This window comes from Ammospiza caudacuta, chromosome 21 (assembly GCF_027887145.1).
Source record: "Ammospiza caudacuta isolate bAmmCau1 chromosome 21, bAmmCau1.pri, whole genome shotgun sequence".
NCBI lineage: Eukaryota > Metazoa > Chordata > Aves > Passeriformes > Passerellidae > Ammospiza > Ammospiza caudacuta.
In genome coordinates this window covers 9,448,874-9,476,242 of record NC_080613.1, presented here as the reverse complement: position 1 = coordinate 9,476,242, position 27,369 = coordinate 9,448,874, and the positions used below count along the sequence as shown (strand labels likewise).

The following is a 27,369-nucleotide window of genomic DNA, read 5'->3' as shown; positions in this document are numbered from 1 at the left end:
GTGATTGTGTGGCTTAACCCCAGCCAGGCACCAAGCCCCTCACAGCCCCTTGCTCACTCCCCCACCACTGGGGAGACAATTAGGAGGGAAAAAGATAGAAAAAGACTTGTGGGTTGAGATACAGTTTAATGGAAAAGCCAAAGGCACACACACAAGCAGAACAGAACAGGGAATTCTTTCCCTGCTTCCCATGGCTGGGCAGGTGTTCAGCACCTCCAGGAGAGCCCCACCCATGGAACACTGACCTGAGAAGACAAAAACCATCACTCCAAACATCCCCTTTTCTCCTCCTTTCCCCACCTTATATCCAGAACTGATGTCAGATGGTCTGGAATGTCCCTTTGGTCAGGGTCACCTGTCCTGCTGTGTCCTCCCAGCTTTCCTTGTCCCCCAGTCTCCTCCCCAGTGAGGCAGCACAGGGCAGAGCAGGCTCTGTGTCAGCCCTGCTCAGCAGGTGACATCTCTGTGTCCCCAGCCCTGTGTTCAGCACAGCCCCACACCAGAAACATTAACCCTATCCCAGCCAAACACAGCACACTTAGATGGTTCCCAGTTCCCAGGCAGGTCTGGATCCAGTCCTGTTCCAAAAACAAAAATCAAGGTGAGAGGAAGCTTTTTGGGCTGTTACATCTGTTTGCTGACTCTGAACAAAACAGACTCTTTGATCTATCACAGCTTCAATATCACACATTAATGATGAACATCAAATCAACTCAGTCAACAATTTCCTTGAAAGAAAACCGTGCTCTTAACAGCTGTGTGTGTGACACATCTCTCCTGGACCTCAGCTGGGGTGTCCTGCTGGATGTGCTTCAGGACAAATGTCACTGGGAAACCTCCTGCTTTGGGGGAAATGCTTTGCTTGTGATCATGCTGCTTTTTAGGCAGGAGCACCAGTCCAGGTGCCTGTGACCTATCTGAGCTTCAGGATGTGGGTGCAACCCACAGGGTGGATGTTTTCTGTAGGTTGTGTGGGGTTTTTCTAGATGACACTGTAAAGGGAAGCAGGAGCTGGGTAGGAAAGTGTCTCCCTCTCCCTGATGTGTGGCAATAGCTCCCTATTTAAGGCAGGACCTTAAGTTACATGATAACAGCTCAAACACTCCAGCAGCAGCTTTGGTTTTGCTTTAAAAAGAAGGAAAAAAAGGGGAATAGCTGGGTGATCATTACTATCATTTCACTGTTGTCATCAATGTCTTTAGAGGCTGTCATGGGGAAGGGATCGACGTGTGCTGCAAATTGCAGTGTAACAGAAAACAGGATCATCCCTTAAAATATCTCCATCAGAAAGATGAGTGTTCAGCTATTTCCAGTGCTGCTAGTGAGAGATGAGTACATACAGTATTTAAGAGATGCCTGGAGTCAGATTGATTGCTTACCCCATGGCTCCTGGTTCTCTTTTTGGCACCTTCACATACCCTATGTGCTCTTTTTCTCCTTAATTTCGTGCTGTGCTCTTTTTCTCCTTAATTTTGCAGCCCTGGGAGGTACAGTAGCTTTGCTGGCTGTTGGGGCTGGGCAAACTCAGCATCCAGCCTTTTCCAGCATGTTTGTTCATGTCTGTCACCTCTTTCCTGGATTGATCTAGATTGGTTTGTGGCTCAGAGACTGACGAGCTGTCTGTGTGTGTAGGGAAGGTGATGGATTGCCTTGTGTGCAGCCTCCCCATCCTTGGTGTGCAGAGGTGGATGGAGTGAGAGCTCCCTGTTTGGCTACTCTGAGGTTTCCCTGTCCACCCTGGCATCCCCATTCAGCCAGAGCAGGGTGGGGATGGCAGCCACACACTGAATGCTGCAGGTGCAGAGCTGAGGAAGGAACCCCCAATCCACGGGGTTTTAAACAACCTCCTCTCTGTTCTCTTTCCCTCCAGGAGGAAAACATTTGTTTGCACTGGGCTGCTTTTTCTGGCTGTGTTGACATAGCTGAGATCCTGCTGGCAGCAAAGTGTGACCTGCACGCCGTGAACATCCACGGGGACTCGCCCCTGCACATCGCAGCGCGAGAGAACCGCTACGAGTGTGTGGTGTAAGTGCAGTGCCCACCCTCCCTGTGCCCTGAACCACTGTGAGTGTGTGGTGTAAGTGCAGTGCCCACCCCTCCCTGCCCTCTGAACCACTGTGAGTGTGTGGTGTAAGTGCAGTGCCCACCCCTCCCTGCCCTCTGAACCACTGTGAGTGTGTGCTGTAAGTGCAGTGCCCACCCTCCCTGTGCCCTGAACTCCTGTGAGTGTGTGGTGTAAGTGCAGTGCCCATCCTTCCCTGTGCCCTGAACTCCTGTGAGTGTGTGGTGTAAGTGCAGTGCCCACCCTCCCTGTGCCCTGAACTCCTGTGAGTGTGTGGTGTAAGTGCAGTGCCCATCCTTCCCTGCCCTCTGAACTCCTGTGAGTGTGTGGTGTAAGTGCAGTGCCCACCCTTCCCTGCCCTCTGAACCACTGTGAGTGTGTGGTGTAAGTGCAGTGCCCACCCTCCCTGTGCCCTGAACCACTGTGAGTGTGTGGTGTAAGTGCAGTGCCCACTCCTCCTTGCCCCTGTACTGCTATGAGTGTGTGGTGTAAGTGCAGTGCTCACCCTTCCCTGCACCCTGAACCCCTATGAGTGTGTGGTGTAAGTGCAGTGCCCACCCCTCCCTGCCCCCCTGCTGCTGCCTGCCAGCCTCAGGAGAGCCTCTGAGATGCCTTTGGTCTTTACACCCAGCCCAGGATTGCCATGGAGGGCTTGTTTTTCTCCTGGGATGGGGAGTGTGAGGTACCAGCAGCTGCTCAGAGAATGTGGCGTATTTGAGTCTGAGGGGCTGTGCTCAGCCTGGGCTTCCCAGCAGGAAGGTGTCAGGCTTCCTTGATTAAAGCTTTTTTTTCCCCACCACTAGCATGGTAAAAAGGTGCCCTGTTACCTTTGTTCCTTTGCTTCATTCCTGCTCTGAATAAAGCCACCATGTGTTCTCACCAAAAGCTGGTGAGTATAAACGAGGGCCAAGTCCACCACCAGTTTCCTGTGGGGCTCTTCCATTTCCAGCCTACTCTTCCCACCCCATATCTTTCCCTGCCAGAGAGAGTTTCAAGCCTGTCTGAAGTTAGGCTGGTACCAGCAAGGTACCTGAAGCAAGGCATGGTTTGCCCAGAGCTTCTGTCAGAAGGATTCACTGAGCCATGCTTAATAAAGAAAACTCAGGTGATTATTCACTACTACAGTCCCTTAAGGGCTGGCTGGAGGATGTGATTCAGCTTTTTTTCCCCTTGCTTGCTTTCTCCTGGGGAATCCTTATCCTTCCTTGCTGTTTTGCAGTCTCTTTCTTTCCCGTGGCTCGGATGTCACTTTAAAGAACAAGGAGGGTGAGACCCCGCTCCAGTGCTCCAGCCTTAACTCTCAGGTCTGGGTGGCCCTACAGATGAACAAGACTCTCAAAGAATCGTCTTCTGAGAAGCCTGCCCAGATAGAGAAGGTGGTGAGCAGGTGAGAATAGGGCTGGCTTTGCTTGTGGGTCATGATATTTAGCTCTTGCACAGGGAAGGCTGGGGGCCTGGTTTAAGAAAGAATTCTGTAGCTTTTTAAACTGGTGTGAAGGTCACTGTGAGCTTAGCAAGAACTAAGCCCATGCTGATTCAGTCCATGGTTTGCAAATTCATCCTCCAAATGGAAATACTCACAAGCACAAAGAACCATCTGTAAGGCAGGGTGGGAAAACATGAGCTCTGTTCTAGTCTGAATGGCTTTGAGTGCTCAGTGACTCTGCCCCAGGATGGCATTTGAATGGCCCCTTGTCTGGGGGACTTTCCTCTGTGACAGTTCTTTCTCCGTGACAGAGACATTGCCCGGGGCTACGAGCGGATCCCCATCCCCTGTGTCAACTCTGTGGACAGTGAGCCCTGCCCCAGCAACTACAAATACGTGTCACAGAACTGTGTCACCTCCCCGATGGACATTGACAGGAACATCACTCATTTACAGGTGAGGGATCCTGAGTGTTCTTGTCCTGGGCTCTGCAGTGCTCCTCAGAACAGATCTGGCATTCCACATGGCAATGTTGTCCTGATATTGCCATCAGATTCCAGCTAAGGTTGAGTGCCTCTTGTTGTAGGAGATGGGATTTTGATTTTCTTCAGTTTTGAGGCTTTAGCTGAGCTCAGTGTTCAGCTGTAGCATTGGAGCTGTAGGAGATGGGATTTTGTTGTTGGAGATGGGATTTTGATTTTCTTCAGTTTTGAGGTTTAAGCTGAGCTCTGTGTTCAGCTGTAGCATTGGCCATCTGGTGCTGGCTGATGTGGCTCCCATTCATCTTTGTCCTCTCTTATGAGGCTGCAGAGTCAGGGATTTGTTGGGAGACCTTCTCCATGCTGCCTTCCCATGGACTGCAGCAGCCAGGCTGAGGTCTTGGCTGTGATGCTGCAGCCCTGGAAGGGCTGGGTGGGAAAGCAGAGATGGGGAGGTTCAGGGTGAGGGTGAGACCTCACTGGGCACAGCTCTGAGGTGGCTGAAGTGACCGTGCCAGGGCCAGTCCCTGTTGTGGTGGCAGGGCTCTGCTGGCCTGGGGAAGCAGCAGGGGAGGACTGACCACAGCTGCATCAGTTCCCAGCTCTGGTCCCTCCTTGGAGCTTTCCTTGTCCTCAGGTGTGGAGAACAGCTCACAGGGCATGGGGGAGGGTTACAGCAGGGGAACATCCTCTCCTGAGCAGTGAGGCTGGCTCAGAAAGAGATCCTTCCTTGCAAGGCAGGATTTGGTGCTCATTGCACACAGAAATAAACAGAGGAGTAGAACTGCCCCTGAATGGTGAAGCTGGTGATCCCTCTGGTGAGGAGCTGCAGCAAGAGGAGGAGAATGTGGTTTCCTGACCCAGCCTCCAGTTGCAGCCTCAGTGGTGTGAGTGGTGTGGAATTAACCCTTTGCTTCTCTTGCAGTATTGTGTCTGTATAGACGACTGCTCCTCCAGTAACTGCATGTGTGGCCAGCTCAGCATGCGCTGCTGGTACGACAAGGTGAGCACACACAGCCCCCTCTGGCTCACACCAGGGCCTGGCAGCTCAATTCTGCCTGATTCAGTTCCTTGCACAGCTCAAAGCCAGGCTGGACAGGGCTTGGAGCAACCCTGTTCTAGTGGGAGATGTCCATGCCCATGGAAGGGGTTGGGATGAGCTGAGCTTTGAGGCTCCTTCCACCCCAAACCATTCCCTGTTTCTGTAATTCCAACTCCTTTCTTCTTGACTTAAAATGCCTGAAGTTATAGTCTAAGCTCTGAGACATGTGATAATCCAAACTGCCTGCTCAGGGCAGCTTTCCTTGTGTTATTTATTGTGTTCCACTCGTGCCAACTGAGCCATTAATTACACCCATGTGATAGGGAGCATTCAACAATCCAAGTGTGAAATCAGCTTCCATTTCAGAGCAACGTGGAAAGTGCTGTAAGATGTAAACAAAGGGAGGGGAGTAGAAAGAGAATTGTTTAAAATCTGCTTTTATTTAGTGTGATTCTTCTGGATGAAGGCAGAGTAAAGATGTTTTCACTGCCACATTGCCAGAAGTCAGGTTTGTTTTGGGTAAATGCTTCAACCCTCCAGGGAGGTTTTGAGATTCATCTTTGGGCAGGTGCTACAAAGATCAGAAGTTCTTTGAATCTCTGCAGGTTTCTCCCAGGGGCAGTGTTGGCATCTTTCTTGGCTTTGTAGCCATTTTATTTACATATTAATAGGTGATTACACCTCTCAAGCCTTAAAAGCCACATTTGTTAAATAGGATAAATTACATCCATCACTTCCTTAATCCTGTGTGTTGGTAAATAATTGAATTGTAGGATTTTTTGAGAGTGTTATTTGGAAATGTAGTGTGATTCACAGAACTTAAGTGCACTGGCCTTGGACTCTGCAAGTTCAGGCTTTATTCCAGAGGCAGACTAAGCATCCATTTCTCCCTCCAGCACAGCAAATGGCAATGATGATGATGATGCACACCAGTTTTCTGCACAGCACTGGGAGGGTTTTTTTTAATGCTGTGTAGGGTGATAGCAGGCAGCAAAAATCTAAATTCTCTGGCTGTTTGTCAGCTGTGGGTGACAGTGGTGACTGTGCTGCTGTCAGGGAAGATCAAAGAAACCACTTTGGTGATTTATTAAAAATATGGATATTGATCTAGTACTGATATCCAACTGTGACAGATAAAGACTCTCTAATACTTTAGAGTTAGAAAGTGTATGTTTATTGTGGGATAGCTTCCAAACACACACTGCAATTTACAGGTGATTACAGAGTCCTTTTATCTGTACAGGTATTGAATACCCAAAATACAAATACATATTCATTACTTTGGTACATCCCATTCCCTGCTTCCCATGGTAATTAGCCCAAAAGCCATTAAGCATTTGTAGTTTGTCCCTTGAAATGGGTCGGTGGTCCATTTAATGGGGAGGGGTCCCAAAATGAGGAAGTAAATGAAGTCTTCCTCGTTCTGACCTTTCTACCTTTTCAATGCAAATATGACAAATGAACCCTTGGTAGAATTCCCATTCCTGTCTTCAATTGGTTTCAGAACAGACGAGACCACAATTGTCTTATGTTCCTAAAAGCTATTTATCAGTTTCTATATTCTTCATTAGAAACCCAGCTAACCAAACATTGTGTTCACAAGCAATCAATTATTAGTGAACTACTAACTCTTAACTTCATCAAGGCCTACCCATTTATTTTGATTACCTCTAATAAAGCTTATCTCCAACTAAAACCTCAGCTCCTCTAAAATCCCTAAATTCTTTAAAGTTTATGTCTCAGCAGAACCTGAGCTCTGACGCTGGGTTTGGGCACAACTTCACCATGGGGTTCTCCAGCCTGTTTTTAACCCTTGGGGGGAATTTCTGCTTGTGGTTTTGGGGACAAATAACCCAGTCTGGGGTGGTTCTCTCCTTCAGGATGGCCGACTCCTGCCTGAGTTCAACATGGCTGAGCCCCCCCTGATCTTCGAGTGCAACCACGCGTGCTCGTGCTGGAGAACCTGCAGGAACCGGGTGGTGCAGAACGGCCTCAGGTGGGCAGGAGGGGCAAACACAGCTGCTCTGGGCATGACCAGCCCCAAACCCATCAGCCTTGTGGCTCTCAGCTCACCCATAATCCCACAGAACCCAGCAGGGCAGCCGGGGGTGGTGGGATGGAAGTGGGATCCTGCGTGCTGCCAGTGGGAGTGGAGCGGCAGTGGGTTGATGAGCTCAATTAACATCTCAGTTAATGTTTGCACCCTCAGGTGGGAACTGCAGTGTTCTTTCATCAGCTGACCATAAAACATACAAATGGCTTGTGGGTTTGCAGGCACAGCCCAAGTGTGGTGTCTCAGGGGGAGAACTGAGAAGGACATGACAGCAACTGAGCTGCAGAGTCTGAATTCAGAAGATCTTGTAAGCCAGCAGTCTAGATTAGAAATACAGGCCAGCATGGCCAGACTTGGCTGCTTAAAATTTACAAATTCTTGGCATGATTCCCCCTGAACTGGATACCTGAATGCCTGTTGGCCTCTCTGCTCCAGGTTACACCTCTGGGATTTTGGTGCCTGGCTAAAAATGTCAATGTTTTTGTTTGGACCTCTGCTATGGAGGAGTTTGTCCCTGCACTAAGTTCAAAGGCATCCCACTGGAAAAAAAAACACAAAAACTTTTTAGAATTTATTTGTAGTGCTGACAACACTCTTTTTGCAAGCTTTGTAGTTTCAATGACATTTTGCACTGTTAAAAATAAGCAAGGAAGGAACTCGATGTGTTTCCTCAGAACTTTACCTCTCTCTGGTTTTCCCTGCCAAGCTCCGGTGCCTCCGTGGGTGTTTCTTCAGGAGCTGTACAGCTAGAGCTGTTGCTTTTGCATTTTTTTTGCCTTGCTGAAGTGTTTTTTCTGAAAGATGGGAAGGTTTGGGAACCCAGCACAAGCCAGGGAGAGCAGCTTTGCTGGGAAGGAGGGTCAGGTGCTGGGCAGAGCTCACAGTCCCTGGGGAGGCAGTGGGGAAGGCTCCTGCAGGGGCTGCAGCTGACACAGGGGTGCTGCTGCTCTGTTTGCAGTGCTTCCTTTATCAGATTGGCTCCAAATTAGCTCTGCCTGGCAGAGCACACGTATCCAGCTGGCAGCCTGGCCCAGCTCAGCTGGCAGGCTCAGCTCAGAGCCACGGCCCCGCTGCTGCCAGCAGTGCTGGCTCCAGAGCAGGGCCAGATCTGAGCTCTGCTCTGATGGACATGCTAAAAGCTGGGGGAGCTTCCCCAAGCCCAGCGTTAGACCCTGCTTCTGTGAGAGCAATCACTCCCCTGAGGTTTGTCCTGGTGCAGCTGTGGGCAGACAGGATGAAGTTCACATCCCCTGGTTTGAGCTGACAGTGCAGGAGGGAGTGGGTGGGGGGAAGAGAAGCACTGGGAAAAGCAACAGGGAGAAGTTAAGGTGAGCATCAGATTTCACTTAATTCCGATAACAGCGTTGCTGAGAGTGGGTTTTGGTTCCCTCAGGGATAGAGCAAGCTCTTCCTAGCCCTGGAGACTGTTCATCCTGCACTTAACTCAGGTTCTGGCTGAGCAGGAGGCAGAATGACTTACAGGATTGTTTCTCCGCCTATAACCCCCATCAGTAAAATTCCACGGAGCAGCTATTACACCAAGAAGTCTCAAGTTGCAGCTTTTCTTTCTTGTCTTTCAGCCAGGCAGCTGGATATGATGGAATTGCTGAATGCCCTGGCTTTGGCAGAGGGCAGAGGGGTCAGAGCACTTAGCTCAAGGTGTTTTTTAGTCCCTGGGAGATCCCTGCCTTCCCCCTCAGCACCACTCCACTGCTGTAAATCCCCTTCCACCTTCCCTGCCTCCCCCAGGGCTGCATGGAGGGGAAGGAAATGCTGCTGGTGGGGTTCTGATATCCTCTGTAAATCGTGATCACACAGAGCATCCAGCCCTGTCCCCTCTTCCCCAGCCCCTTGGTGTGCACCTGGGCAGGCAGAAGGGGCTGAGTGGCACCTGTCCCTTGTCCCTGGGCTGTTTCCATGCCAGCATCTGCCCACAGCTGGGAGCTGTGGGAGTGCAGCGTCCCTGCAGGGTGACAACGGGAGGGTGAATATTAAAATCCTCTGGGAGTGTGTGCTTGATGGAAGGTGCTGGCTTTTTGCTCATCTCCCCATGAAAATTCATCCTTTCCATGGAGTGCTGCCATCAGTGTGGCTCCATCTCCTCCTTTCCTCTTTTCCAGGACTCGGTTGCAGCTTTACCGGACACAGAAGATGGGCTGGGGAGTGCGGACGATGCAGGACATTCCTCTGGGAACCTTCGTGTGCGAGTGAGTTGTGCAGCTTTCACCACCCCAAAACCCCAGCAGTGCCCAAAAACCCCAGCACTGAGTGAGCTGTGCAGCTTTCACCATCCCTAAACCCCAGCACTGCCCAAATCCCCAGCACTGAGTGAGCTGTGCAGCTTTCACCATCCCTAAAACCCCAGCACTGCCCAAATCCCCAGCACTGAGTGAGCTGTGCAGCTTTCACCATCCCTAAAACCCCAGCACTGCCCAAATCCCCAGCACTGAGTGAGCTGTGCAGCTTTCACCATCCCTAAAACCCCAGCACTGCCCAAATCCAGGAATGAGTTGTGCAGCCCAGCAAATCCCATCCATTCCCAAATTCAGTAGTAAGGTGTTCAGCTTTCACCAGCCCAGCAGCCCCAGCACTTCCCAAATCCAGCACTGAGTGAGTTGTGCAACTTTCATCTTCCCCAAAACCCCAGCCCTTCTCAAATCCAGCACTGAGTGAGTTGTGCAGCTTTCACCATCCCAAAACCCCCAGCACTTTCCAAATCCATCACTGAGTTGTGCAGCCCAGCAAATCCCATCCATTCCCAAATCCAGGAATAAATTGTACAGCTTTCATTAGCTTAGCAACCCCAAATCCAGGAGTAAGTTATGCAGCTTTCACCATCCCAGCAGCCCCAGCACTTCCCAAATCCAGCACTGAGTGGGTTCTGCAGCTACCATGAACCCAGCAAATCCCATCCATTCCCAAATCCAGGAGTAAGTTGTGCAGCTTTCACATCCCAGCAACCCAGCACTTCCCAAATCCAGCACTGAGTTGTGCAGTTTTCACCATCCCAAAACCCCCAGCTGTTCCCAAATCCAGGAGTGAGTTGTGCAGCTTCCATCAGCCCAGCAGCCCCAGCAGTTCCCCAGGGCACACATGCTTTGCTCCCTTTCAGGGAGAGGTTTTCATGCAGATCAAGCTGGCATTGAGCCCAGCTGCCTGCCCTCAGCCAGAGGTTTCCTGACTCCATTCCCTGCTCTGTCTGTCCTGCTTCTCATAGTGTGGAGCTTTCTCTACTTCCCTCTGTCTTGCTGGGATCTGTGCTCAGCTCTTCCCCTTTTGAAACACAAATTAAGGAGGAAAAACACTTTTAGGTTGTGCTGCAAGATGTGCTCAGCTCCTGTGTTTGCCACAGATATGGGGCACTGCAGGCCAGGGCAGTGGGGAACAACTTTCTCTGCTTCAATCCTGACTTCTCCAGAGGTTTTCCAGTGTCACAGCACTGGCTTAGTCTGATTCAGCAAAACAAGGAAGCACTTGGGGTTAAGCACATGTTTTGGCCCTGACTCAATAAAGTACTTAGGCACAGAAATGTTCAGATTTATGTCAAGTGGAAAACCTGTCATCAGACCCCACAGACTTTAAAGTGGTATATGTACTTTATTAAATAGTTTAGAAAGTATTTCCTTCATTGCAATACTACAGTGACTGAGGATCTTCTAAATAAGGCTCATGTCCATCGTGGAAATAGTTGCTGGTTGTTTTTAGAACTAGTTATTGATGTGTTTTGGAATTGGGTGAGGGATTCAGGAAGATTATTGCAGTATCTAAAAGAAAAAATAAAGGAAAAGATAATTCTGCAGTGAATTGGCCAAGTATTTCTTCTGTGTCAGGAGCTGCCAGCTGCTAAGATATTTTTTTAGAGATAAAGCCAAAAGCTGCTGTTTGTGGGAGTGCCTCAGGCCTGGCCTTGTGCAGGGCTGTCCATAAGTACCAGAGGTCCCAGGGTCATGGTGCAGTGCCCAGAACAGATCAAAGCCTGTGAGGAAACTGCTGCAAGGAAAAAAGGCAGAGACTTCAGCAAACCCTGCACAGGAGGAGCAGGCAGAGAGGGAACAGCCCAGGGAAGGGGTGATGAACACACATTGCAGAGCACTGGGGCTGATGGGGGGCAGATCCCACAGCCTGACTGCCCCCAGCCTTGCCAGGAGCTGCTGGCACTGTTCCACTAAATGAGCTGCTTACTGAACAGCTGAGCTAATTAATGTTGTGCCATGCACATTCCCCCTGTGTCACACACTCATTTTCTCACTCACCAAATCCAAGCCCTTGGCTCCATGAGTTCTTCCTGTGATTCTCTGTGAGCATCCAATAGACCTGGTTCCTGCTTTTCCTCCTCTGGAAAGCAGCCCCAGGGCTGGCTGTGCTCAGGGCTGCCAGGACACAGCAGATCCCAGGAGCAGCTCCTCTGGAACAGCATTTGGTGTTGAACATCTGCATTAGAGCCCTGGGTGGGCAGCTGCTCTGTCCAGTGGTTATTGCTGTGCTTTGGAAGGATCATTGTACTGGTGTGACCTTTATTGGTGTGACCTTTATCCTGGAGCTCTTCACAGGCACCAGGAGAGGCTGAGGGAGCTGGGCAGGGGCTCAGCCTGGAGCAAAGGAGGCTCAGGGGGCCCTTGTGGCTCTGCACAGCTCCTGACAGGAGGGGACAGCCGGGAGGGTCAGTCTGTGCTCCAGGGAATCAGTGAAAAGAAAAATGGCCTCAAGTCGCACCAGGGGAGGTTCAGATCAGAGCCATGGAAATGGCTTTTTGCTGAAGGAGTGGTCAGGCATTGGAATGAGTCACCCAGGGAGGTGGTGTTGGAGTCACCACCTCTGGAAGTGTTCAAAAGGCATTGGGATGTGGCAACTGGGGATGGTGCTGGTGGTGGGTTCATGGCTGGACTCAGTGGTCCTGAAGGTCTCTCCCAACCTTGATGGTTCTGTGACTCTGTAATTGCCTCCTGTCCCTTGTGCACAGCCCTGGGAGCAGCAGCATGGTGAGGGTGATGCCTCAGGTTTGAGCTTTTCTATTTTTCACATTCTGTGCTGCTTTAGTGTGGGTCTGGGTTCACATCAGGGGATGCTGAGCTCTGTGCACAGAGCAGGGAGACAAAACAATTCCTGCTCCAGCTGGGCACCAAGGACAAATGACCCAAATCTCAGCCCAGGAGCACAAACCCCGTGGGCTGGAGAGAGAAAAACAAGCAGGGTGGGACTGCCTGGGCTAAAGCTGGAATGGGACAATGAACTGCAAGGTGCAAATGGAGCAGAGCTGATCCCAGGGAGAGACCCCGTGCCCGGCCGTGCATTTTGGGGCCATTTTGGTTCATCTTGGGTGCAGCCCTGGCTGGGCTCTGGTGCTGCCCAAGGTGCATCCATGGAGGAGATGCTTTTCATAAATCCCTGCTTTATTCTGTAGCTCTGTCTAGCCTCTGTTCTGGGGCAGCCTGCACAAGGCATCAAGGGGAGGTGTGGCAGTGTCACCCTCCTGTCCCACAGGGCTCCATGGAGCCTGCAGGCTCTGCAGCCCCTCAGGGCTCTGCTCATGGGCAGTTTTCTCCCTGGCCTTGGAATTTAGTGCTGTTCAGAAGCTGCTGTTGCTCACCCTGTGCTGCTGCTGCTGTGGGTTGGGTTGGATCTGCTCTGTTCATGCTTGGTTGGTAGCTGCTGGAGCTGCTCCTTCTGGAAACAGCGCAGCTGCTGCTGCCTTTTGTTGGAGAGGCTGGGAGTTAGTGGGATGCAGGAACCAGATGATCTGGTCTATTGCTTTTGCATCCATTTATGGGGTTTGAATATTTGCTTTCTGTTCCACTGGTGCTTTAGGAAGGTGCCAGCTGCATCAAGGCAGGTGTTTCAGCCTGATTTTCAGGCAGAGAAGCTCCAGCCAGGCCTCCTGTCTCCCATCCTGTGGAAAACCCTGGAGCCTGTGCTAGGGACTGCTCATTGCTCTTGGTTTTTGCATGGAGTCCCCTCTGATCACAGAATCATTGAGGTTGGAAATGACCTCCAAGATCATCTGTTCCAAGCTCACTCAATCCCAGGCTGTTTGAGCAGTGATGATCAGCCCTGGGAAGCTCTGGGATGGAGTTATTGAGTTATTTGCCATCAGTGTGCTGAACATCTGCTGGGGAGAAAGGCACTGCCTTGTGCACAGGAGTTCTTAAATGAAGGGGCTCCTGCTAGTTTTTGGGAGGAACATGCACCCCTTGCACATCCTCCCCTAACTTTGGGCCTGGAAAATCAGGGACCTGTTAATATCTTTGAACAGCCCTGGAAAGGAAATGAGTTACAGGAATAGGCTTTGAAGGAGCATTAAACCAACGATTTTTAATTTGGTTGTGGTATTTTATTTCATGGAATTATAAACCTGCACCGGCTGTCCCTGGGCACGGGGCCTCTCTGAGCAGAATTATTCAGCTGTTCTCAGCTTCTCTGCCTGCTGGGCCTTCCCACAGCAATTTCTCTCCCTCTCTGGCCACCTTTTGTGCTTCAGGCCTCCAAGGAGCGGGTGATTTCCAGCAGTGGAGCAGTGAGGGCAAACAGGAGGCTCCCAGTTGGGAACTGCAGCCAGAAATCCTGGTCACAGAGCTCAGGGATGCTCTCCAGGTTCGTGTTTCCTGGCTCTCCTCCTCCCCAGCCTGGGAGTTAAGTGCTGATTGAGCCCTGGGGGATTGGAGGCAGTTGTTCAACACTTGGAATGTGCCTGAGGGCTGCAGGAATGCTGTGAGAGCATGGCCATGGAAGTTCTGTTGATGCTGCAAAGAATATTTATTCATGTGGTGAATCCTTTCCTTTAAATAATCACTGCTTCATTGCAGGCTGGGAACACTTACACACCAAAATCACAGAAACACAGGCTGGGGTGGTTGGGAGGGACCTTAAATCCCATTTCTGCCGTGGGCAGGGACACTTCCACTGTCCCAGATTGCTCCAAACCCTGGCCTTGTACATTTGAAAAGCTTGAAAGCTGCTGTGCTGCTCCTCTTCCTCACACCCTCCCTCATTCCCTCCTCTCTGCGTCTCTTACTTTGACTGAAGCAGCTCAGGGCAGGAAATGTTGAGCCTTGACAGTCCAAAACTGTTTAAAATAGAGGTGGAGAGACAGAGGTGGGAGCACCAGTGCTGTGGGGACTCCTGCAGCAAGGGGGGTTTGCATCAAACCCAGACCTCTCTGGCTGTGTGGTTCTTCTCAGCAAGCCCAGACCAAGCAGCACCTGCTTCATTCTCCTTGGAGGGCCTGCCTGTCACCTGCCTGTCCCCTGGTTTTCCAGCAGGGTGGCTGTACCTGGGACCACAGCTCACATTTGTCCTGGTTCAGGAGGGATTGAGAAGGGATCCAGGGGTCCTGCCAGGTTAGGTTAGACTTTTAAACCAAGCCTAAGACTTTTAAACCAAAAGTTTTGTAGTTGTTTGAGCTGTAATTGCTCAAAATATCCCGGGAAATACATGAGGGGCAGACAAAAGTGTTTTGTTTTGGGGTGTGAGCAGCACAAGCACTGCAGTGGTTGTGGGACAACCTGAGTCTGACCAGGAGCTTCAGGAGACTTGGATTCATGTGTTGATCTTGGCCAACAGAGAGATTTGCAAAAGGAAACTTAGTCCTCAGGAAAAAAATAAAGGGATTTTTAATATTAAAGTGGTCTGAATATCATGAATGTAATTTTTGATATTATTTGTTTCTCTGAAGAGGTGGATTTAGACTCAGATTTTCACTGCTGGAATTTAACAGAGTTTGGTGGCTTAGAGCTGGCCTGCACTGTGCTGTGGTTGCCCATCTGTGGCTGGGCTCCATTTTGGGGTGTTTCTCTCTCCCAAAAGGAGGGGTTTGAGGCTGTGGTCTCATTCCTGCCTGTCCCTGTGCCCACAGGTACGTTGGGGAGCTGATCTCCGACTCCGAGGCCGATGTCCGTGAGGAGGACTCCTACCTCTTCGACCTGGACAACAAGGTACTGTGTCTGCAGCCACACAAACCCCAGCTCCTGACTCCTCAAAGAGCCCAGAGAATCATTGTCTCCATCTTGATGTGCAGTGCAATCCTGCAGAGAGCACAATTGCTGTGCTTTAGGGGAAAGGTGGTTGAGATGGGATTTAGGGCTGGTTAAAAGGGCAGCAGAACCAACATGTGCTGCCCACACCATTTTTGAGCAAGATGCTCTTCTGTCAAACCCCTTGGAGCATCCTGAGCTCCATTGTCCAGGTTTTGGTACTCCCAGCCTGGCACCTGTGTGATTGGCAGCTCTGTGAGTTCTTCATGAAGTGATGATGAGCTGAAAGATTAAAAAACACCCCACAAACCCTGTTCCCTCAGAAAGGATCCATCAGGCACCTTGTTCTGCTGTTTGTTGCCCTGCACTGCTCTGTGAGGGCTCTCAGGGCAGAAATTTTACTTTGCAAAGTATAATCTAAAAGTTTTAAGCAAGGGCATGATTTCAGACTCCTCCTGGGAAAGGAGAAGTGAGAAAAGGTGAGCTGGGGACTCACAGGAGTGGGGAGGCTTCCAAGGAAGGCTGTAAAACACTCTGTGCCTTGTTTCTGTCATCAGCTGGTGACAAAGAAGCTTTGCTTTATTTTTTTTCCTCATTTCTTTAAAGCAACACACATTTCAAAAACTGAGAAAAGATAAATAATGAGTCTGGTGTGCAAACAGGGGGTCAGACTGTAATTAAAAAGTTGAAAAGGACTTTAGCCTGGTTTATGAGCAAGAGCCCAGCTGGGCCCTGCCCTGCCTCTTGCTCAGCCCTGAGGGAGAACCTCTGTGCTGGCTCCTGGGAATCCTTCAGGGAGGCAGGAAGGGACACCAAGGTGGAACACCTGGAGAAAAGCAGGCACCAAATCACTGGGGAATGGCTAAAGCTGCCCATCAGGCTGGGCAGGGAAGGGCAGGGCAGAGCCAGCAGGTTTTGTGTCCTCCAGACTGATGGGGCATTGCCAGGGTGTGAATCCCAGCCCTGGGGGGCCTCCAGGTCCTGGTGTGAATCAAAGGAAGGGCTGGAATGGTGAGAGTGGTTGGGCTGTCATTTCTGTTACCTGGTTATCATTTGTTACCTGGTTATCATTTCCGTTACCTGGGCTGTCATTTTTGTTATCTGGGCTGTCATTTCTGTTACCTGGTTATCATTTGTTACCTGGTTATCATTTCCGTTATCTGGGTTGTCATGTCTGTTACCTGGTTATCATTTCTGTTACCTGGTTATCCTTTCTGTTATCTGGGTTGTCATTTTTGTTATCTGGGTTGTCATTTCTGTTACCTGGTTATCATTTCCGTTACCTGGTTATCATTTCCGTTACCTGGGCTGTCATTTCTGTTACCTGGTTATCATTTCTGTTACCTGTGCTGCCATTTCTGTTACCTAGGTTGTCATTTCTGTTATCTGAGTTGTCATTTCTGTTATCTGGGCTGTCATTCCTGTTGTCTGGGTTTTGTTTTCTGTTGTCCCTGTCCCTTGAGCTGTTGCTCACGGCTCCTTGTGAGGTGATCCTGGAGTGTCCCATGTCCTGCTGTGGATGTGGATGTGTCATCCTGCCCCACCATGGCATTTCTGTGGATGAAACTGAGGGAGTGAAGTCTCTGATTGATGAAACCAGAGCTGGTGACAGTGTGTGTGCCCCAGCCCTGCTGGGGTGATGCCTCCCCCAGTTCTGGGATGTTTTCCTGGGCTCCTGCACCCCGAGTGTGACGTGGCACAGCTCTTCCATTAACGATCCGAGGTGCTTGTCCAAAAGGGACTTGGAGCACCACTAATGGATCCTTTTGCTTTTGGCCTCTTTGCAACTGAAATTAGCTGCTGTAATTAAAGCCTCTGCTTTGCACAGTCATTCTCTGCTGGAATAAAAAGCCCTGAGGGGGGTTCTTTTATTTTCAAGGAAAACAAAGTATTACAGCTCTCTGGGCTCTCTGGAAAGGCAATTTTTGTGTTCTCACTTTCTCTCTTATCTGCACAACCCTGTGTTTTCTCAAGGCTCTGGCTTTGTGTTTCCAAGCTGTCATGTTCAATTAGAGGACAGAACAGATGCCTGTTCCCCTATCCAGGGGCTGGAACACCCGTAAGGTGTCTGCACTGAACATCAATCCCATTGTGCCAAATTGGTGCTTGGACTGGGAGAACTGGTGTGCCAGGGTGTTAAAAACCAGCTCTTGGGGGGTGTGGGGTGTGCAGTAAACTCTGGTTTCAGGGCACTGTTGTGTATAAAAGTCTGTGTGTGTGTTTCCAGTCCATTCAAACCCACACGAGTGCTCCTGGGGCTGTGTGCAGCATGAATGCAGAGCGTGCTCGTTGATTAAAGCCAATGAACCCCTGACGAGCCCTGCCCCGTTTCTCCCCAGGATGGAGAGGTTTACTGCATCGACGCCCGTTTCTATGGCAACATCAGCCGCTTCATCAACCACCTGTGCGAGCCCAACCTCATCCCCGTGCGGGTGTTCATGTCCCACCAGGACCTGCGCTTCCCCCGCATCGCCTTCTTCAGCACCCGGCACATAGAGGCTGGAGAGGAGATCGGGTACGTGCCACCCTGCCATGCTGGGCCTCTGAGGGCTCTGCTGCTCCCCAGCTGCCCCACTCCATCCCTGTGCTCCCTCGGGGTCCCCCTGAAGTTTGCAAAGCTCCAGGATCGACCTGGCCGTGCCCACTCATAGCCCTGAGCCCAGCGTGGGTAATAGGAAAGGGGGGATTGTGCCCCTGTGCCCAGGTGAGACCCCACTGCAGAGCTGCCCCAGCCCTGAGGCAGTTATTAGAGCAGTGGCTGCTCCTAGGATGGGTCACGGGCTAGGGTCAACTGTGTGTGGTAAGAATGTGCTTGGTGTGCCATTGAGAGTTAGAGATTTTCTTGTAGGTAGAGGCTTAGTAGGAGTACGAACACATAGGCCTGGATTATCGCTACTGCTACTTCTACAATAGTTAGTAAGAAGAGAACTAGTAAGGTTCCTCCAGCCCAGGGAGGACCTGGAGCTGCTGGATGAGTCCAGAGGAGGCCACGGAGCTGCTCCAGGGCTGGAGCCAGGCTGGGAGAGCTGGGGATGCTCACCTGGAGAGGAGAAGCTCCAGGCAGAGCTCAGAGCCCCTGCCAGGGCCTGAAGGGGCTCCAGGAGAGCTGGGGAGGGACTGGGGACAAGGGATGGAGGGACAGGACAAGGGATGGAGGGACAGGACAAGGTGGAATGGCTTCCCACTGCCAGAGGGCAGGGTTAGATTGTGTTAGATAAAGGAAGAAATCTGTCGGGATGCTGGATACCATCGATCACTGTAGCCACACCCACACGCTGCTACAAAAGTCTTCCACAATGAGGGCAGTGAGGCCCTGGCACAGGGTGCCCAGAGAAGCTGTAACTGCCCCTGGAGCTGTCCAAGGCCAGGCTGGAGCTCTAATGGAAGCTGTCTCTGCCCATGGAACAGGATGATCTCTGAGGCTGCTCCAACCCAAACCACCTCAGGTTCTCTTTGCTCACTGACTGCTGTCTCACTCACTGACCCCTCCTGTCTCTCTCTCTCTCTGTTGCAGCTTCGACTACGGGGACAGGTTCTGGGACATCAAAGGCAAATTCTTCAGCTGTCAGTGCGGTTCACCCAAGTGCAAACACTCGAGCTCGGCGCTGGCGCAGCGGCAGGCCAGCACCTCTGCCCAGGACACGCAGGAGAACGGGCTGCCCGACACCAGCTCGGCCGCCAGCGCCGCCGGCCCCTTCTGACACCCACCCTCCCACCCCAGGCACTCACGTACTGTCAAAATTTAAAGAGAGAGAAGAGAGAGAGAGAAAAAAAAAAAAAGACAGACACAAAACAACACGGAAAATTAAAAAAAAAAAAAAAAAAGAAAAAAGAAAAAAAAAAAGAAAAAAAGAAAAAAAGGAAAAAAAACCCCGCTCAAGGAAAGCCAAGGGTTTGTGACACTTAGGGCTGTGCCACCGACTGTTACTTGAGGAAGGAGTGAAAGCATATCCCACCTCTGTGGCGTTGTTCTCCCCTCCCTGCTCCTGGAAAGCTGCTGGGTTTCACAGCTCTGTGTGCAGGGGTGGCTGTTGCATTTTTTTGGCCCCCCCGAGCTGTCCTGGCGTCCCCTGTGAAGGCGCTGATGCTGTCAGAGGCAGGGGAGCCCTCCCGCCCGTGCTCGGAATGCCCTGGAGCCCTCCCGCCCCTCCGCGCCACAGCAAACTCTGCATACTTGATGGGACTCGGTTCTGGGAGGGAGCTGCCTCTGGGTGTCCTTGGCACAGCCCCGGGGCAGGTTGTGCTGGTTGGTTTTTTGTTGGTTTGGTTGGTTTTTTGGTTGGTTGGTTGGTTTTTTGTTCGTTTTTTTTTTGTTTTTTTTTTTAAATATATGAATGAATAATTCCTCCCCCATCTCGCAGGACGTTGTGGTGGGGCCCTACAAAACACCCTCAGTTCTCTCCAAACCCTTTTTTCTCATCTGATGAGAAGAATCCCAGAATCTTTCCCTGTGATCCCAGGCTCTCTCCCTCCTGGATTTTCTCCGTTCAGACCAGCTCTGCTCCACGCCCTGCTCCTGTCTCAGTGTTGGGTTCCTCCGTGAAGGAATTCCCCTCACCCCATCCCACCAGTGGTTTTAGAGAGAGAGAAGGCTGAAGAGGATTTTACAAGACACTAATTCCTGAAGAAAACCAGTTTTTCCTCCCCTTTTTTTAAAGATAAAGTGAATGATATATATATTACAGAGGACCTGGACTGGCTGGGGTGGACAGACGTGTCAGGGTGAGAAGATCCCAGCTGCCACCAGCTCGTCTGTTTCCACCCCTTTGCTCCACGCTGGGCACCTTGGATTGATTTTTAAGCCACATGCTATGAGGTTTCAATAAACTGATTTATTTTTTACCATTATTGAAACATCGGGGACAAGCATTAAAAACATGGAAGAAAAAAAAGGCAAAAAAAAAGCTTAAAAAAAAAAAAACACAAAAAACAACAAAACCCACAAAAAAACCAAAAAAACCAAAACGACAACAAAAAGAAACCACAAAACAAAACGGTGCTGATTCTGGTGTGATTTTTGCTCACCACGTGAATATAAACTTATCAATTGTATAAAAAGAACAAAGTGATTTTAGTATAAAAATGCAGGAAAAAAACAAAACTTTTTTTAAATTGTTAGTATTGTAGTGTGAATAAATTTGCCATCACCTTTTGTGTGGTGGCTGGGCAGGTCATTATCTTAATTTTTTTTTTTGCATATATCTTTAAATACTGTAATTAGTGCAGTAACAAGTTTTTTTTTTTTTGTTCATCTCTTCTAGAACATTCATAATGCCATCATGTTTATTATTATTATTTTTTTCTGTTAATGTTTTTGACAGTTTTAAAGGGGCAGCCTTTTGGCTCTGATCATTTTCTTGTTCTGTTTTCAATGAAATCAATAAAAAAAAAGAAAAAAAGTGCTTTAAAAGGAGTTTGGCTTTTTTTGTCTGCTTTGGGGGAGGGATGGCCCATGGTGGGGCTGAACTGCTCCTTGATGGCTTGAAAATGAAGAAAGCAACAACAAAAAAATAACCATTCCTGCAAAGAAAAGTAGCCTGAGTGACTGTTTGCTGTTTATTCTGAGGGTTTGGGGTTGTTTTTTAAATGTTGTTATTAAAAGTTTGGGATCTTGAATTCCAGTCCTAGAAGGGCAGCACTGAAGTTTGGGGATCCTGGGATGTCTCCCCACCCCCATGCCAGGGGTGAAATAAAATAAAATTAAATCAAAAATAGCGAGGAAGGAGGTGAGGGGGAGAATCTGCCTGGAGCAATCCCTGGGGATGTTCCCAGCATGGAGCTCTGGGGGATTGGCTCTGCCAGGGCTGGTTTGGGGGTGCCAGGGCTGGTTTGGGGGTGCTGGGACTGAGCAGAACCTCCCTGGCACTGGGGACAGAGCAGCTCTGAGGCACTGCCAGCCAAAATCCCATAAAGATATTCCTAAAGGGATTTAAATATCCTTAAGGGTTTTAAATATTCCTAAGGGTTAAGATATTCCTAAAGGGTTAAAATATTCCCGAAAGGTGTAAAATATTCCTAAAGGGTTAAGATATTCCTAAAAGGTTAAAGTATTCCTAAAGGGTTAAACTCTTCCTAAAGGGTTAAGAAATTCCTAAAGAGTTAAGATATTTCTAAACGGTTTTAAATATTCCTAGAGAGTTAAGATATTCCTAAAGAGTTTAAATATTCCTAAAGGGTTAAGATATTCCTAAAGGGTTTTAAATATTCCTAAAGGGTGAAGTTATACCTAAAGGGTTTTAAATATTCCTGGAGAGTTAAGATATTCTTAAAGAGTTAAGATATTCCTAAGGGATCTTAAATATTCCTGAAGGTTTAAATTATTCCTAGAGAGTTAAGATATTCCTGAAGGGTTTGAAATATTCCTAAAGGGTTAAAATATTCCTAAAGGGCTTTAAATGTTCTTAAAGGGTTAAGATATTCTTAAAGGGTTAAAATATTCCTAAAGGATTAAAATGTTCCTAAAGGGTTAAGATATTCTTAAAGGGTTAAAATATTCCTAAAGGATTAAAATGTTCCTAAAGGGTTAAGATATTCTTAAAGGGTTAAAATATTCCTAAAGGATTAAAATGTTCCTAAAGGGTTAAACTATTCCTAAAGGTTTTTAAATATTCCTGAAGGGTTAAAATATTCCTGGAGAGTTAAGATAGGTTTTAAATAGGTTTTAAATATTCCTGAAGGTTTAAAATATTCCTGAAGGTTTAAAATATTCCTAAAGGCCCAGCCTGGTTCCAGTCAGGATTGGGGAACACGGAGGGACCTCGATGGGGGGACATGGGGGGACCTTGTCCCCCTCCCAAACTGGGCAGGGAGTGAATAAATTTTGCTGTCTGTGGGTTGGGTTGGGTTGGTTGGTGAGAAATGATGGATTTTGCTGCTGGAATTGTGGAAGATTTCACCCCAGAGCTGTGGGGACATCAAAGGCACCCGAGGGCCCCAAAGGCATCCCCGGCCCCTCACAGCTCCAGCCCGTTTAACCACGGGTTAATTACAATAATACAGCTCAATATTGCATAATTAAACATTGGCATTAAAAGAATGTGCTTTCATTGAAGGGGAGAAGTGGAAAAACCCCCAGAGAAATCTGATTTCTGGGCGTGATCTCCCCAAAGTCAGCATTGCCCCTGAGGTGTGGGGTGGGCAGGTTTTGGGGACCTGGTAGAAGTCACACACAGCCCCAGTGACCCCCAGCACTTTGGGGGATTCCTTCAGTTTTCTGTGCAAATAATTGCAATAATTAAATAAACACAATTTGTATCCCAGCACTTTCCCAGCATTAAGGATGGCAAAGGGGTGTTTATTTTCACAGGCATTTTTGCAATGCCAGCAGGACCCAGCTCAGGGACAGGGGAGGCCAAAAACCCCCCCAAAAAATCTGCAGTGGATTTGAGGGGTCAGGAGCCAGGAAATGTGGGCAAGGCCACTCAGTCACTCTGCTGACCCCATCACTGGTGGCAGTGGCTTGTTGGGACACCTCATTTGAAGGATGCACCAATTTTATTGTGAATATTTTACCCTGAAGCAAAATTAATTTAATGTGAATATTCTGCCTTGACTGCTCCGTGCTTAGCCTGGCTGCAGCCCCAATTTTACTTTTGCTTGAAGGAGAATTTTTCCCTTTAACTCACGGGCAGCACCTGTGGCAGGCTCTGGGGCAGCAGGGCTCCCTTTGCTCCTGGCTCCAGACTTTGCTTTTCCTTTGGAGCCTCCTCCCCTTGGCTCTGCTGAAGATGCAAAGATCTTTCCGTCCCTCCTTGGCTTTTTCCAGGGATTTTGGCATCTTTGGGGTGTTCCCATGGTCCTGCAGCTGTCCCATGGTTGGATGCTGGATCTGGGCGGGGTGTGGGGGAATCCCACAGGTCCCCCACTCATCCCTGTGGCTGCAGGGAGGGCTCCAGAGCAAAGCCCTCATTCCAGAGGGCTGGAGGAGAAGCCACTCTCCTTCCTTCTCCATGGACATCCCTGCTCCCTTCCTTCTCCATGGGATATTCCTGCTCTCCTTCCTTCTCCATGGACATCCCTGCTCCCTTCCTTCTCCATGGGATATTCCTGCTCTCCTTTCTTCTCCTTAGGACATCCCTGCTCCCCTCCTTCCCCAAGGGACATCCCTGCTCCCTTCCTTCTCTGTGGGACATCTCTGCTCCTTCTCCCCGGACATTCCTGCTCCCCTCCTTCCCCAAGGGACATTCCTGCTCCTTTCCTTCCCCTGCTCCCTTCCTTCTCCCACCAACCCCCCCAGTGAAGGTCAAGGACCCCCAGCCCAAGGAGGAGCCCCCATGGTTTTGCCCTGAGCTGCAGGATGGGATGTGGGGGCTCTTTTTGGGGTCCTGCCCCGCTCACAGCCCGGGGGGCACTGGGGATGGGGTCCCTCACTGCAGGAGGGGCAGCTGATGGTTTGGGGGCCCTGCTGGGGTCAGGCCAGGGGAGCAGCACACGGGGCTGTCCCTGCTCCTGAGGCTCTCCTGCTCCAGGGGGGGCTCAGACCCAGCTCTGGGGCTCACAGGGCACTGCAAACCCTCTGCACACCGAGCTGAGGAGCTGCCCTGGCTCGTGCTGGGCAGGGGGTGCTGGAAAAGCACCCAAAGCAGCACCTGGGCTGACCTGGGTGAGCAAATCACAAAATTATCCTGGATACTGGAGCTAATCTGGCTTCTCTTTATAGACTCCTTCCCTCTCTTTGTGCTGCTGTGACCTCCTCCTCTGAGGAGGAAATGTGAGCCGGGCTGATGGTTATCCTGCAGCCCAGGTAAGAGTTATAAAATCCCTATAAATGTGGAATTTCACCCCACGTCTCATTTCTGAGCCTTTGCCAGAGCTGGAAGAAATATTACTTTATCTCCCTGCTAGCACAGAATATTCCCTTGTCTGCTGAAGGAGCTCCCTTATCACCCTTTTAATTTCCTTTCTGCTGCTCCAAGCAGGACGCAAAGCCTCTGCTGCTGTCGCTGCAGGAAGGGCAAGGCCTCCATGTCCTGGCTGTGAGAGACAGAACCAGCCTGGGGTTCAAGTTTAGGGCTGCAGGAGGGATGGCAGCGATGAGGGGACAGGAGTTGGTGCCAGGGGAGGTCAGGCTGAGCCTCCCTGTCCCTTCCTCAGGTCAGAAATGGCCTCAAGGCCCAGAAAAAGCAAATATTGCTGGGTGCTGCCTGTGGGGAAAGTGTGCTTCACCTGGGAAGGGGAGGTTGGACAAGCTCAGCCCAACACTTGAGCTTTTGCTCCTTTCTCCTTTTAATCTCTGCTTAACCAGTGTGAGAGTCATTAACGAGGGCTCAGCCCCTCAGGACTGGGTTCAGGATCTGCTGGGGCTCCCTCGTTGCTGGTGGCACTGGGGACACACACAGGGTCCTGCTGGAGGTCCCTGTGTGCCACAGGAGGGGACAGCACCCGGGCAGGGAGGGACACCTGGGTCACCCCTCAGCATCAGAGGGACCCTGTGGGCTTTGCAGGGGTCCCAGGATGAGGGAAGAGATGAGAATCTGACTCCATATTTCAGAAGGCTGATTTATTATTTTATGATATATATTATATCAAAAGAGAAGGATATATTAAAACTATACTAAAAGAATAGAAGAAAGGATTTCATCAGAAGGCTTGAAAGGAAAGGAAAGGAATGGAATGATAAAATCTTGTGACTGATCAGTCTGACACAGCTGACTGTGATTGGCCATTAATTACAAACAACCAACATGAGACCAATCACAGATGCACCTGTTGCGTTCCACAGCAGCAAATAATAATTGCTTACATTTTGTTCCTGAGGCCTCTCAGATTCTCAGGAGAAAAAATCCTAAGGAAAGGATTTTTCATAAAAGATGTCTGTGGCAGGACGCAGCAGCCCCCACAGCACGGAAATGCCCCCGTGCCCAGCAGGTTTTTAATCCAAAAGTGCTCTCCAGCCCTCTGGGATGGGTGGGGGAGTGCCAGGAAGGAAGATTAGGCATGAGGAGAGCCCCCACCGTGTCACCTGGACCTGATCAGCGCCAGCAAAGGGTTTATGCTCCTCTCCCTCCTTGCTCCTGGAGGGATCAAAGGTCCCAGACCTGCCCCAGGGCTGCCAGTGTGTTGGGAAGGATGAAAGTTTGACAAGAAAGTCTCACAGATATGTGTGCTTGGCTGAAAGATTTTTGAATGTAGAATTTGAAGAACGAATAGAGATGGAAGCAAGTTTTGATATAGAAGAAAAGAATTGCTGAGCCAGTCTCACTGGATAACCAAGGAGGCAAAGGGTGTGTTAGTTAGAAGGGGTTTTATGGCTTAGAGCAAAGGATAAACCCACCCCTAACAAGAAGATGTTTTTACCAAGCAGAAAGAGAGCACAGGCAAACAAGTCAGCAAAGTTGCAAGTAGAAAAAAGGTCTCAGAATTTTCCACTGCGAGAAAACTGAAAAACAACTTCTAGCTTAAACTGTAATGTACTGACTTTTAGTGATTGGAGAACAGTGACATGAATATGGTAATTACAGTAGTTATGATAGGCTATAGGTAATAGTTAAGGTATAGATTGGTTCTGCTGTAGGAAGATGCTCAGCAAAGAAAAGTCTATAATGCATTGTAACCAAACCCAAAGGGTCTCCAGGCCTGCCTGCAGCTGGAGCTGACAGCTGCGGGCACAGCTCTGTCACCCACCACCCTGGGCTGCTGTAACACCTTGGGTACAATAAACTGCATTTTGGATACAATAAACTGCATTTTGGAGAACCCCTGGAGTCCCACATCCCTGATTTTGGCTCCTACACCAGTGAAGCCACCCGAGCCTGGTGTTGAGCTGGGATTAAATTCCCCTTTACAAAGTGTCCCAGCTGCCCTGGGAGCAGGGCCTTGGCACAGCCAGGCTTTGTTTAAACCCTTGGAGCTCTGCACCCTGCCAAGAATGACAGGAGATGACATTAGAAGGGCTGGTGTTGAGCAGGGAGCCATTTGCCATTTGCTGCTGCAGGAACACACAGTGCTGCACACGTGGATCCTCCCTGCCCCTCCACAGGGGTTGGCAAAAGCCTCAGAATTCCTGAGAGCCCAGCAGAGCCTTTGGGATGAGTTAATGTCCAGGAGGTGGCAGGGAGCTGTGGGCATGGCAAAGGTTGCATTCTGCATTTGGGATGTTTTCTCTTCCCCAAGTGTCCTGGTCTAGGGCAAACTTGGGAGAAAACCTCCAAAGGGGCCCCTCCAGAAAGCAAACCCACATGGCTTCTCCCCCCAAACAGTTTGGGAAGGATTCCTTGGAGAGAAGTGGAAAGAACCTGTTTGTTTAACAGGCACAGCACCCCCAGCACACAGAATGAACAATACCAGCTGACACCACTCTGTCCCTGCTCTGAAAAAGATGACAAATTCAGAAAGTCTCTCTTGGGGGTGGTCGCTCTGTTCTCAGTCCCTCCTGTGCTGGGGCAGCTGCTGCAGCCACAAGGTGCAAACTCTCGGTGTTCCCAGGGCCCAGTCCAAAGCAGGTCTGAGTGATTTCAAAAAAGGGAAAGGAGAAACAGTCCAGGGAAAATTCAGATTGCTTAGCTAAACTAACTAATGAGCAGAAGCAAAAAGCAAGAGCAAAAGCAAAAAGCAAAAGCAGCACCATGCACTGCCCTGTCTGTGTGTCCTGCCAGCCATGGGGGAGTGGCTGATAAGAAACAAGAACAAAACTTTCACTCTTCAGAGCCAGTCTTGAAGGCACAGAACAGATATCCAGCATAAACAGAACACATGGATGGGGATACAAGCATCATAACGCCACCCTAGGACACCAAGGAAAGTGGGGACAGGGGAAGTGTCACCCCCTGATCCTCTTTTCAGGCCAATTTACTCTTGCCCTGATTGTTTAAGATTTTCTAAGTCTTCTGATGTTTGCATTTTTGTAACGAACTTCCTCACACACTTTCCGTAAATAACTCATTGTTTTGCATTCTTTTATGGAGGAGGAGAAATCTGATGGGCTGTTGGTTTGTGCAGTGTCATTGGAGAGATTGCACTGTCACCCTCCAATCCACTGTCACTTTTGGAAATCTATAAATGTTAGAGTCAGAAATTAAAAAGTCTATTTTTACCTTGAAAGAGCAGTGTGTCCACATTGTGTTATTTCGTGTCCTATAGTGACAATTTACCCCATTTCCAGCCCCTCTTCCAGGCCATAAACCCCCAGTGCTGGGGGCTGGGGCCTGACCTGGGTGAACAAAGCCTTGGGGAGATGCTCTGTAACCAAATAAGCTGGAGCAGAGCTAAAATGAGGATTTTTGGTGTTGATCAGGTAGAAAACAAAACCATTTTGGGGCTGGAATTTTTCCCTTCTGCGGGTTTGCTTTTTGCTCTGCGCTCATCCCTTGGGAGCCTGGGAATGTGAGGAGGATGGAAAGCA

At 49.7% G+C, this 27,369-nt stretch overlaps 1 protein-coding gene across 1 annotated transcript in view; it reads left to right on the top strand.

Moving 5' to 3' along the window:
* The window catches only part of EHMT1 (euchromatic histone lysine methyltransferase 1), a 74,999-nt gene extending 56,179 nt beyond the window's left edge, over positions 1-18,820 (top strand). Inside the window, exons 20-28 of the mRNA XM_058818116.1 lie at positions 1,871-2,025; positions 3,282-3,449; positions 3,800-3,944; positions 4,893-4,970; positions 6,890-7,005; positions 9,183-9,269; positions 14,912-14,990; positions 17,369-17,544; positions 18,544-18,820. Coding sequence (XP_058674099.1) covers positions 1,871-2,025; positions 3,282-3,449; positions 3,800-3,944; positions 4,893-4,970; positions 6,890-7,005; positions 9,183-9,269; positions 14,912-14,990; positions 17,369-17,544; positions 18,544-18,730 — 1,191 coding nt within the window. The 3' untranslated portion in view covers positions 18,731-18,820. The remainder of the gene's footprint in view (positions 1-1,870; positions 2,026-3,281; positions 3,450-3,799; positions 3,945-4,892; positions 4,971-6,889; positions 7,006-9,182; positions 9,270-14,911; positions 14,991-17,368; positions 17,545-18,543) is intronic.
* Positions 18,821-27,369: the final 8,549 nt, after the last annotated feature.